At 45.6% G+C, this 13,048-nt stretch overlaps 1 protein-coding gene across 1 annotated transcript; it reads right to left on the bottom strand.

Annotated features, from left to right (window-relative positions):
- Window positions 1-551: 551 nt before the first annotated feature.
- On the bottom strand, window positions 552-12,962 carry gspt1l (G1 to S phase transition 1, like). Its single transcript, XM_030790070.1, has 14 exons — window positions 12,514-12,962; window positions 11,147-11,188; window positions 8,384-8,626; window positions 7,819-7,852; window positions 7,626-7,703; window positions 5,247-5,427; window positions 4,632-4,786; window positions 4,399-4,539; window positions 4,053-4,146; window positions 3,503-3,583; window positions 1,998-2,171; window positions 1,807-1,896; window positions 1,345-1,513; window positions 552-1,166 (listed from the first exon to the last, which is right to left on the bottom strand). The coding sequence occupies exons 1-14, from the start codon at window positions 12,704-12,706 to the stop codon at window positions 1,114-1,116; spliced, it is 1,728 nt and encodes a 575-aa protein (XP_030645930.1). The 5' UTR covers window positions 12,707-12,962; the 3' UTR covers window positions 552-1,113.
- Window positions 12,963-13,048: the final 86 nt, after the last annotated feature.

The following is a 13,048-nucleotide window of genomic DNA, read 5'->3' as shown; positions in this document are numbered from 1 at the left end:
CACGTTTGGTCAGCAGGTTTATTCACTGTGAGGGCACGTGGAAAATGGAGACAGCACACATCTCCCTGTCTGTGTGAGACCACTCAGGGACATATTAGTGAAATGGATTACTGAAGACAATGAAACGGATGGTACGCTCCGTCACGGCACAGGAGTAAAACTAGGACTAGACACTTCACTCTTAACTCTCAGCACCTCCCTTCGGTCAAACATCTCAGACTCTGTTAATCTGAGGACCGCTTGCAGTGTAACACTGGGTTTGGTGTAAGGAGAAAAAGAGAGAACTGGTGTTATGTTTCAGCTCCATCCTGCTGATAGGGTATGATTTCAGATATGCTAGTTTCACTTTTCCTATAACAGAGGTACCCTGTTTTAAGCTAGCGATATGACACAACGGGACACCTTTCAACAGACTGAAGCATCTACGACCACAGTAAAGGGTGTCTAAATCGCAAAAAACAAATCACTAAAGCTTATAACATCCCATTTTGTTAAAAAAAAAAGGACAAAAAAACAACTGACCAGTTCACGCAACAGCAATCAAACATGCATTTTCTCCAATTTTAATAGTTTATTGTCATAGAAGTTGCTTTAACATGTGGTACGCTCGAGCACTTTTGCAAGACCGTTCTGAGAAGAGAAACCAAAGTGGGTATAATCAAAGGGAAACATATACAACCAAGATATTAACATTTTGGTTTTCACTTGTTAATTGTTTTAAACAGGTCTGTAAATCGTGTTTTCCAAACAAACTCTGGTCCACATCATTCTGCAGCGTCTGCTGCGGTTCTACTTCTCTGATGGAAGCCAAAAAAAAAAACAGAAGAAAAAGAAATCAAAAATACAGATGGGAAGAGAGTCAGGTCTTGTACAATCGTAAGTGTTGACTTGTGGGCATGAAATAAAATGGCATTGTTTAGCTCTCAATATGAGAAGGCTGACACGTGTGGACTTGATTTCATTTTCATTTGCTTAAAAACTGATTTCTTTCTTTTTCAGACAAGTTTTTTAAGCTGGTCTTGGGGAGGCAGAGCGAGATGGGCAAGGGAGGCGGGCCAAAGGCCCCCCCCTCTCCGCCTCACTGACTGGTTCCATTATGCTCATGCACTGGCTTCATTCCTTCTCAGCAACAAGCTTCAGCACCTTCCCAATGGCAATGGTTTTACCTACGAGACGCAAGAGAAAACAAAACCTCGCAATTAACAATGACTCACATCTCCCTTCAAACTAAACAGCAGAACTGAATTCACTCTGACAATCTCAGAGAAGACTCCATTATAAAAATCACCGCAGGAATTTAAAAACGAAGTCTTAAGCTTTGAGGAACACCCTGGCTGGACTTGCCTTCGTCTCGGAGGGTGAAGCGTCCCATCTGGGGGAAATCTTTGAAGGTCTCAAGGCAGATGGTCCCTGCAGTTCGCAGACGGGCTATACACACCTGGTCCTGCTTGACGAAGCGTGGTCGTGTCTTGCTTTTCTCACCTGTCTTTTTGTCTACCAGACAGATTAAGGCCTGTACAAAATAAAGAATAATAATAATAAAATATCAATGTGTAATTACTAAGTCATAGACAAGAGAAGTGGCTGATGTCAACATGACACGGGACATTTTAGCCGTGTGGCATTACAGTCATCTAAATGAAGACCTACACAACTGTACTACAACTCTAGAATGTGAACTGTTCTAGTGAGACGTCAGAACACTCTTTACACATCAGTATTTTAAATACATACCTCACAGAAAAGAAACAACCAAACTGGATTCTGATACTGGAATATGTTTACAAACACCTGCTAAACACTTACGGTAATTTGCACTTCTTCGATGCAGGTGTGGATGTGCAGGACTGCGTTATACCCCGGGCAGATGATGGACTTGTGTTCAATGATGACTATCTGTGAGTGTGCAGAGACAAACGCAAAAAGAACATAAGCTTATACAGCTGGTCAAACACCAGACAGAGCGTTCTCACAGCCTGCTCTGAAGTGTTCGTTACCTGGGCGTCGAAGGTGCGGCCAGAGTGGCATAGATTCTCAGCGTTACACAGAATGAATCCAGGCAGGATCTCCTCCTCCTCGATACCTTTGAGACGTAGTTTCAGGTTTTCTCCTGGGCCTGCATCATCGGTCTCCACCTCGTCAGACAGGAGACTCAGGACCTCCACAGTGTGCTGAGAAGAGAGAGACACACAAAAGCTTCAGTCACCCAGACACACACTCAGTGGTAAAGACTCACACAGTGAGAAGTTTAAAGCCCGTACCACACAGACCGCCAGGCTAGCACTCAGACTAGAGCTGCACGATTTGGGGAAAATATCTAATTATGATTCTTCTCACAGATATTGCGATTTGATTTGCGATATAATTTTTTAAAGTCAAGCTTCAGTTCAGTATTCACTGCGTAATAGATTGAAAATGTGAGGGGGAGCATAACCACATGAGAAACAGTCAAAATACTGACTGCTCTATATCCTAACGCAAGGATTCAGCATGTTGAACACTCAATTCCGATTGGTCAATTACGGCATTCTACGGTCTGTTATTTATGAATAGCACAGTGACAGGTTCATCTGCCCGTACTACACAGACTAACACAGGCTAACAGTCAGAGTCACACAGTGACGGGTTCATCTGCCCGTACTACACAGACTAACACAGGCTAACAGTCAGACTCACACAGTGACAGGTTCATCTACCCGTACTACACAGACTAACACAGGTTAACAGTCAGACTCACACAGTGACAGGTTCATCTGCCCGTATTACACAGACTAACACAGGCTAACAGTCAGACTCACACAGTGACAGGTTCATCTGCCCGTATTACACAGACTAACACAGGCTAACAGTCAGACTCACACAGTGACAGGTTCATCTGCCCGTATTACACAGACTAACACAGGCTAACAGTCAGAGGAGGAAGATGGAAGAGATGAGGAGGAGGAGGAAGACGAAGGGTTTCGGGGGGTAAAACAAAAAATAAACTTTTAAGCTCTGCTGTCTTTGCCCATGTCTTCTTATTTTCTTATTTAAAAAAAATCCACTACAAATCCACCTGAATAAAATCATCCCACACGACTGGAAATGTACTGACTTGGTCAAAGAGAACACAAGGGCAACACCACACAGCAGATGTTTAAACCTGTTAACAGAGCCCAAAGGTCATGAGGTCAACACCGCTCGGTCAGACACTGTTTAGTCACAGTACGTTTAAGAGTTCCTCCTCCAGCACATCTCTCAGTACGTTTAAGAGTTCCTCCTCCAGCACATCTCACAGTACGTTTAAGAGTTCCTCCTCCAGCACATCTCTCAGTATGTTTAAGAGTTCCTCCTCCAGCACATCTCACAGTACGTTTAAGAGTTCCTCCTCCAGCACATCTCTCCCCCACAGTTATGTGTTGGGCCTGAGACGTGGTTAGGCCAACGTTAGTGATAAGTACACGGGTTTGAGCTGCTCTGTCCGTGTGTTTAGTGTTGCTTAAGCGTAATGACGATGTCCCACCCTGTTTGGCATCATGACGAGCTGTTGTGCTTTACTGATGGAGCCTGACTCCAGTTTCCCCAGCACCACAGTGCCCATGTCCTGCAGAGAGACCACAGACAAAACACACAACATGACCACAAAACCACTCACAGGAGGCATTAACACGGCTGTGTGCATTAATGTGTGTAAGAGTCAGTCTTCTGGATTCAGTTTAACATGGCTGTGTGCATTAATGTGTGTAAGAGTCAGTCTTCTGGATTCAGTTTAACATGGCTGTGTGCATTAATGTGTGTAAGAGTCAGTCTTCTGGATTCAGTTTAACATGGCTGTGTGCATTAATGTGTGTAAGAGTCAGTCTTCTGGATTCAGTTTAACATGGCTGTGTGCATTAATGTGTGTAAGAGTCAGTCTTCTGGATTCAGTTTAACATGGCTGTGTGCATTAATGTGTGTAAGAGTCAGTCTTCTGGATTCAGTTTAACATGGCTGTGTGCATTAATGTGTGTAAGAGTCAGTCTTCTGGATTCAAATCAAACAGTGTGAGATGAGAAGTCTCGTGGTATTCTGACCTTGTATTTATCTACAATAGGTAATCTAACTGGTCCATCGCTGGATCTGTGGAAGTTTGGCAAACTGTCCAGATGTGGAATGAATGGTAACCCTCTGAAAAGAGAAGAGGAAGGTTAGATTTTATTGTCCAGGGACAGTAAGAGTTTAAACAGTACAAGCACGTTAAGGACGCAGTCTGTCCCTCCTCACTGCACAAATGTTTGTATCACGCCGCCCACAGTCACATTGACAAGAATACTGAATAGTTGTGAGAGGGAGCTGATCGTTTCACCTGGTCTGTTTAACGTGTGGGGATTTTACTCTGGGCGGACGGGAGAGAGGAGCAGAGGGCAGTGATGTACTCACGTATACCAAGAGCACTGCTCCGCTGGGTCCTTCAGGTTGGCCCCAGTCAGGCCAGAACAGGGCATAAAATGAATGTCCTTTTTAGGATTAAACCCAACCTTCTTCAGAAATGGCACAAGCTTTTCCTTACATTCTTCGTACCTGTGATGAAACATTAGAAAAGCATTCATCAGATTCATCAGCCTGGCTATTACACAGCTAAACCGACCCCTGACCCTTGACCCTCTGCTTACCTCTCCAGGCTCCAGTTCACGGTGGGGTCGTCCATTTTATTGACCAGGACAATCAAATGTTTGACTCCTGCCGTCTTGGCTAACATGGCATGTTCTCGTGTCTGCCCCCCTTTCTCAAAGCCTGTCTCAAACTCGCCTTTCCTCGCAGAAATCACCTGGACACAGAAACAGAAAACATTTACTCACACGAGTCAAAAACTCCACACCTCCCAAGAGAAATGCTCTCTTTGACTAAGATTCAAAAATACAAAACAATCCAATGTGAAATTTTTCAACTGTGTGTTCACAGGCCTGACATGTTATATCCAAATAGCACCCTCTTCTGTCTGTCGTGGAAAAATACACTGACACAGGGACGCCTCAGTGGGAAAAAGCCACCAAAATGAATTTTGCAACAGGCAGATCCCCCCTTTCAGGCCTTGCTTCAACTCCTGACTCACCAGTACGGCCAGGTCTGCCTGGGACTCTGACTCACCAGTACAGCCAGGTCTGCCTGGGATTCTGACTCACAGGTACAGCCAGGTCTGCCTGGGATTCTGACTCACAGGTACAGCCAGGTCTGCCTGGGATTCTGACTCACAGGTACAGCCAGGTCTGCCTGGGATTGCGACTCACCAGTACAGCCAGGTCTGCCTGTGATGCTCCACCAATCATGTTGGGGACAAAGCTTTTATGGCCTGGCGCGTCCAGGATGGTGAAGTGCTTTTTTTCAGTTTCGAAGTAGGCACGTCCAACTTCCACAGTTTTTCCCTTGTCTCTCTCCTCCTGGTTTGTGTCGAGGGCCCAGGACAGGTACCTGAGGACAGAGCACGGATCAATGTATAGTAGAGAAGTTGCCCGGAGTTCTCCATGCTGTGCGACTATTAGTTTTCAGTTATACCTCAGACATGGTTCTGACATGTCACTGTCATACAGTCTTTCAGTATTAGAAACACACTAACAGACAAGGTTAAACATCAACACAAACACAGGTCATTGTCTCCCTTCATACAAGCCATGCAGGCAAGTGTCAGCCCTGGAAATATCGCCCTCTTTCAAACCCACCGAGGTGGCCACACTGGCTTTTCTTGCCTGAGCGCTTGACTACCATTTGACTTAACTGATAAGTCTGCAGTATGTGTCATCTTTTAAAAATAATGGTTAAATTCAAATTAGAGAGGGAAATGTTACTGAAACCTGCAAACGAGGTTAATACAACACAGAGGTTTGTTACTGACACCTCTACAGTTTCAAGTTTACTTCCCCAGATCTCTATCATGATTTTATACTGTGTTTTTTGTGTGTGTGGTTTTTTTTTTTTTTTTTTAGGTAAACCCAAGATGTTTGAGTTGGTCGTGTGTTTCACATGAGCCCTGATGGGCATTCGGTTGGCCTTAAGGCTGATCTATACTGCTGTGTAGGCTCTACGTGGAGCCTACGCCGTAGCCCGCGTGAGCGGCCTACACCGTTGTGAGCATTTATACTTCTGCATTGGTGTGTCTGCGTCACTCTGTAATGAAACCTTCAAAACGCTAGTTTGCTGTGGGGTTTCTATGCCACTGTGTTGAATTTCTTTGTGCATTGCAATCGGTAGTGAGAATAATGTTAAGTAAAAAGTTGGAATTCAGTCTTTGAACAGCAAAATCTTCGAAACAAGTTTTGCGTTCAAAAGAAGGACTTGCTTCTAAACTTTGGAGGACAAACAAACAGAACTCTCAAAATAACGAGAGCCCAGTTTGTCTTTTTGCTGGAAATTTTTCAGTAGTGACTGAAACTGAAGCGGATCATGTTGGAGATGGAGCTAATAAATGTTGAACAAAAGTTACTTTTACTGAAACTATTGCAACGCAGGAAAGACAGAAGACGTCAGAGGAGAGTACGACTGAGTGTGTATGACTATTGAACTGATTGAGGCAGAAGGAGGGCGGTGCTACCAAGCAGACCAATCACAGTTGTTGCGGTCTGTCGCAGCGACGTGTTGTTACATTTCTGGGGAGGTGCATGTCGGGCTACGGTGTAGGCTACGTGGCTACGCAGAGCCTACGCCGTACCTACGGCATAGATTCAACGCAGAGGTATAAACTGGCCTTTACTCTGAACTGAAGGTGGTTGGCCTTGCTGCTGAAACAGATTACTGTCCCTATGATGGTAAATAAATACTGAATTTACAGTGTGAGAACAATTTCATAACACAAACAAAAACAAAAACGTGACCGCACATGTAGTGTGCGTCACTTGTGTTTAATTTAAGAGAAATACAATAAAAATAACAACTTTTTCAAATAACATATGAATCAGACACAGTAACGGGATTCAGTACAGCTCTTCTCACATGAGAATCATCAAACCATCGGTACAGTCACCAGAATGGGCACAGTCTCTGGATACATGCTAATAACTAAAAACACCACCCACTGGAAGGCCCAGCACAACCACAGTATAAAGCACGGCAGTGGAGTCAGAGGTAAAACTGGGTTAGCGGAGTCGGAGGTACCATAAATTGAGGAATTGGAGTCGGAGGTTGTGTGTACTGACTCCACAGCACTGCTTTATAATAAAGCAGCGCTACTGAGTGCGAGTCAGAGTCACGGAGTCGGAGTCAGAAGCAAAACTGGGTTAGCGGAGTCGGAGGTACGATAAACTGAGGGTCTTGAGTCGAGGGTTTTGTGTGCTGACTCCACAGCCCTGGTATAAAGATGAGCGTATACGCCACTACAGCTCCATAGCGTGAGACAGGATTAACCACAGCGGTCTGGATGTCAGTGAGACTGCTCTACTGCCGCTGTGTCTTTATCAAAAGGCTGCATGGTCACATTCAACACCATACCAACCTCTGAGCACTAAGGGTTCCTTCCACTCCCAGCATATTCCCGTCTGGGAAGACAGACGGGCAGGGTCTGAGCTGCAGGGCTGGCTAAATTTACATAACAACTAAGTGCACTTTTATGGGAATAAACCCCAAAGCCTTAAGAATGTAAGGTTAGAAAAGGCAGGAAACAGCGGAGAGCAGCTCACCATGTCTCCCTGTTCTTCTCCTTGGCTTCTCTCTCGTATTTCTCCAGGGTCCGCTTGTCAACCATTCCCGTTAGATACCTGCGAGACGAGCCCAGGGAACAGGGCGTGAGAAAAGCCACAGACGGAAACTGGCTGCCGGATCATAAAATCTCCAACAAAAACAAACCAACACAACACAAGCAAAGATACGCACATGATCTGTCCTCCAATGGTCGACTTGCCAGCATCTGAGGGAGAGAGGGGAACAGACGTGGACAACATGAGCTCAGCACAGAATTAGTGACCAGCACAGGGGAGAAAAACACTGAACAGGTAAGAGTCATTTTCTTACAGCTCTTGGCAAAGGGATCCTATTTCCTTAAATTTATAAGGGTCATTTTACTTTCTTCTCTTAAAAGTTCACTCATTGACATATCTTACATTACAAGCTCAGCTAAAATGTGGTTGAAAATGACACAAGTCTTATCTGTAACGATGTGTTTACAAGGAGAACTTGAGGCAAACCAATAGCACGGGAAGGAGGGATAGTCATAAAAAAACAAACAACAAAAAAAAAAAACCTTTTCACTCTGGTCATTTACTGTGAGAAATACTACAGGCAATCATTCTGATTCTGGATCAAACTTGTGGCTGAGGAACTTGTCGCGTGTTGTGGAACAGAGCAGATAGCGGTGTGCCACCTGCGGACCAGAGGAGGGGGTGGGGGAGGGGGTGGGGTTTGTTAAGGCTTTGAGATTAGCAGCAAAGTCATCACACACCGACATGCCCGATGAAGACCACGTTTACGTGTTCCTTTTTGGGGGCGTCTGGCGGGATGGGGGCTACTTTAGGTTTTGGCACTTCCTCTTCCTCCTCCATTCCCTCTTCTTGGGGAGACTCCTCTTCGGCAGGACCCCCGTCTCCCGCCGGGCCGCCTCCTGGCTCTGCCTCGTTGGGTTCATAGCCCTTCTGCTCCCATGTCTCCTCTGGAGTCATCTCTGTATCGCCGTTCTCTACTGGCGCTGTTTACACAACAAACAAAATCACCTTCACATTAAACAACAACGACAACCATGAGAAACGCGTGTCTCTGTGTTTATGACACAGCTACAGAACTCGGCTTCCTATAGTGAGTACTACTAAAGTTCACTATCAGACATAGCAGGAACAGGTGAAGAGAGGAAGGCTGACACTGAAAAGTTATACAGAACCCTGTCACGCCAGAGGAGGACTGTGGAATGACTTTGTAACTGTAATAGTGCTGACTGGCTAAAGAGCGCATGCATCTGTGTCACAGGCAGATGTCAGATGTGATAAGCTCCCCTGTCCTCTGAGACCACACACACATCCCTCCTAAGTCTTCTCTCTCACACACACACACACACACGGCTCTGTAGGCCTGGCCAGGGCTACATCTGTGTGCCCATGCACACTATTCAGTAACATCATGCTGATGTTTACATGTGGTAAGTGAGGGAGACCAGAGACAGGCCGGTTTGGTAATCGAGGGAGACCAGAGACAGGCCAGTTTGGTAAGTGAGGGAGACCAGAGATAGGCTGGTTTGGTAATCGAGGGAGACCAGAGACAGGCCAGTTTGGTAAGTGAGGGAGACCAGAGACAGGCCAGTTTGGTAAGTGAGGGAGACCAGAGACAGGCCAGTTTGGTAAGTGAGGGAGACCAGAGACAGGCCAGTTTGGTAAGTGAGGGAGACCAGAGACAGGCCAGTTTGGTAAGTGAGGGAGACCAGAGATAGGCTGGTTTGGTAAGTGAGGGAGACCAGAGATAGGCTGGTTTGGTAAGTGAGGGAGACCAGAGACAGGCCGGTTTGGTAAGTGAGGGAGACCAGAGACAGGCCAGTTTGGTAAGTGAGGGAGACCAGAGACAGGCCAGTTTGGTAAGTGAGGGAGACCAGAGACAGGCCAGTTTGGTAAGTGAGGGAGACCAGAGATAGGCTGGTTTGGTAAGTGAGGGAGACCAGAGACAGGCCGGTTTGGTAAGTGAGGGAGACCAGAGACAGGCTGGTTTGGTAAGTGAGGGAGACCAGAGACTGGTTTGGAATTCTAAGAGGCTGTAGCCTTGAGCTCCAGTTAAACCTGCTTTCATAAGGCCAATGACTGAATGGGCTACAGTGTCATGTGTGTAAGAATCAATCATCCGGCAGAGTGCATGCATACATACATGACCCAGACCAATCTAAGACTGAATCAGAACCATTCACCCAGATCAAGACACAGGTGTTGATCAATAACCTGGGATGACGGTGTGGTAACCATATCGAACGCAGTGGATAGAAAATCCTTTGATTATGTGGCCCTGTAAGAGCCTGTGCCAACAGGGCAATACTGTGAAGTCAAATTAAGACAGCCTTATTAATCCACTGCACTGGTGCATTACCTTGGCATTTAAGCTGTGACCTTTTCAATAACCTTTATTAGCAGTCATAAACCTCCTGACAACACCAGGGAGCTGGGCAGGCAGGTCCCATAAGTCAATACAACGCTGACACACACACAACTGACAACAATGCGGTTGTGCAAAAACATACATACACCCATTCACATAAACTCAGGCTACACATAACCGTGCAGTGGTCTGATCTAAATACAGCTGACGTCCTAAGACAGTTAACACAATGATTACTAGCATGTAATCATTGTTTGCACCAAAGCTGAGATCAGACTGCGACCAACAGGGAAGAGGAAACAAAGAGTACTGTCAGGTAAAGATATACGGTTCTCTCACATATCTACTGTTTTTCCTCTAATCGAGGTAAGCTCGCCTATTTGGTTTTTTCCACTTCCTTTGGTTCAGAGGTTCTAGGAACCAACAGTCAAATATTCCACCCTGTTTCAGTTCTGTTTGATACCTAGAACCAGGGTGACCGTCTTCACCGAGGCGGAACGCCCACGGTCAGCGGACGGGTTTGACACGCGTCACGAGCCACCGGTGAAAGTCCTATGAGGTAGAGTGACAGTTATAGAGAACTGCTGTGGGAATGCAGACACGCGTGACCTACACGATCTGTTGTGTGTAGATACAGAGTTACGGGGCCACTTTAGAGCAGGTGACGAGGAAGCATCCACAGTGCTTTAGGCAGAAGACAGTGTCAAACAGGACCCACAATTAACCAGCATCACTGTCTGTTCCATAGACTTCTCCTGTGATAAAGTGGAGCGTATGAATAAATGAATGACAGCCCTGACTGGTACATATGGGAACACAGCAAAACACTGCACAGAAACACAGCTTGGAGGGCATGCTCAGTGTCTCCTCTGTCTGGCAAACTAACAGATCCATTCATTCCACTGATTTCTCCTCCACCATCCTAGGACTGGGTTCCACCACTCCAACAGCAGCAGAGCTAACAGATAAAGAGCTGCCTTTGAGGGGTGGAGAGGTCATTCCTCGCTCTGTGCTCTAAGGTCACCGGTGGGGTCTCGGCCACTCTCACTGAAATGTGCCGTCATTCCACAAAAGGTCAAAAGCCTTCTATTCATAATACAAACAAAAAGTAAGAGTCATCCATTAAGTCTCTACTCACCCCCTGGATCCGAAACTTCCATCGATGCAGCTGTCTCAGTACCTGCAGGAATAGTACATTCAGACAACTTCAGGCAAAGAGAGGATGGTTTGACTGAGACTGATCTAAGTGCTTAGAACAAATATTCATTTTCTGCTTGGGTCACCAAAATGGGAAATTCCTCAGAAACGAGGTTAATATATCATATTTAAAGTTTCCCCGTTACTGCATTAGAATAGTCCCTAGTGTACAAGTGTATGGTTATAGATTGCATTGCCTGTATGATACACATTTCTGAACTCAATATCACTACAACTCAGAACCAAACAATTAGGACGAACCTCTGCGTTGCTGACAGCACCTGTCCCTTTACAAAGGTTTAGAAAAAAAAAAACACGAACTGGCACTGTGAGCGGTAAATCATGACGACTCAGAAATGTCTCTGTGTCAGGGTTTGACCAAAATGCTCTTAACTGACAGTATGAGTAAATCGAACGTTTCATGAACTGATTAAGATGTAGAAGTAAAGACTTAAGTTCCTTGGAGTAGCATTCAATTCATTCGTTACAAACGAGCACAGTGCATGACGCACGTGTGTCATGCCTCTACTTTCTACCAGACACTGCCATTGTGAAATTATAGCACTTATCAATCGTTTTTTTCCCAAAAAAACCGCAGAGTTCTTGTTCGGTGATCTGGCTGTACATTCTCCAGCACGTCACTTGTGAGTAACCACATCTACAGCCATGTTATCACTGGATCACTTAGCGGAAGATCGCAACACTTGGCGTTCAACAAGACAACTTCGCCAACTTTTTGCCATAACATGCTATGAGGCCAAAACCAATCCGTAAACGCTGGAAGTGCATTTCGTTAGAATGGACACAGTGGCCGAAAAGACATGTAAAAGCGAACAAGCACACATCACATGACGCTAGTCTTCGCTAGCTTAAAGGCTACAGCGTGTCCTCGATAGATAGTTTAACATACAGCGGGCTGGGAAGTAGTTTGACTTAGCTAAGGAATATCTTTACATAATCTCGCTTCCTGGCGGAGGGTGGTTAACTTTAACACAATACAACATCCCGATACTAAGTTAGGTTAGCCAAAGCATAATATGACCGGCCAGAATGGCAGGACAGAGATGTGGCTCGTTTTCTATGTTGCAAGTTCTTTTAATCACAAAACGTTGCGTTTCCGTTTTACGACCACGATGATTGCTAGCATTTAGATAGCACGGTAGCTTGCTAGCGAAACGTTCAGTCATTTATCGCTAGCTTGCTAGCTAGCGGACGCTAGAGCGTGTGTCGACTGTGCCAAGCTACGTAGCTAGCTGTGCTAACGTTTTACTAAGTGAACAAAAATGTAAAACATATCCGCGAACTTACCTGCAGGCTCAGGATTTTCCACGGGCCCTTTCTGAAGAAAAGCCGGAACGAATTCAGCGGCGTTAACATTAGGTACAAACGGCTTGGCGTTCACGTTAAGGGCGGTGAAAGCAGCTGGAAGTTGCACGTCGACTGGGGCCTCGCCATCGTCCTCCTGTTCCCAAGAATCAGGGGCAGTGTCTCTTGGGTCCATCGTGGGTCTGAATTTTCACTGTACTGTTCTCGAGACAAACGTTAACTACGCACTTAGTTACTCCAGTGTCCACCCTTAACCCGTTGTTAAGGTTATCCTCTAAAATCGTTAAAACTTCCTCCTTTCAAGGTGTAGTCTTTCCCACGCCTTTTTTCTTGAAATAAAATTGCCGGTTTCTCTCGATGAGGGGCGAGAGAAAGAGAGATTCGACTCAGCACTCACAGCGAGTCCTCCTCGTGTATGCTGACGATTCCCTCAACCTAGAGGAACGACATCACGGTGGCATTCTGGGACATGATGTACGTTCCTTTGTCTATGTTGGTTCAAAAGTAGCTAGCTATG

Source organism: Chanos chanos, chromosome 13 (assembly GCF_902362185.1).
Source record: "Chanos chanos chromosome 13, fChaCha1.1, whole genome shotgun sequence".
Taxonomy (NCBI): domain Eukaryota; kingdom Metazoa; phylum Chordata; class Actinopteri; order Gonorynchiformes; family Chanidae; genus Chanos; species Chanos chanos.
This window is presented reverse-complemented; position numbering and strand designations above follow the sequence as displayed.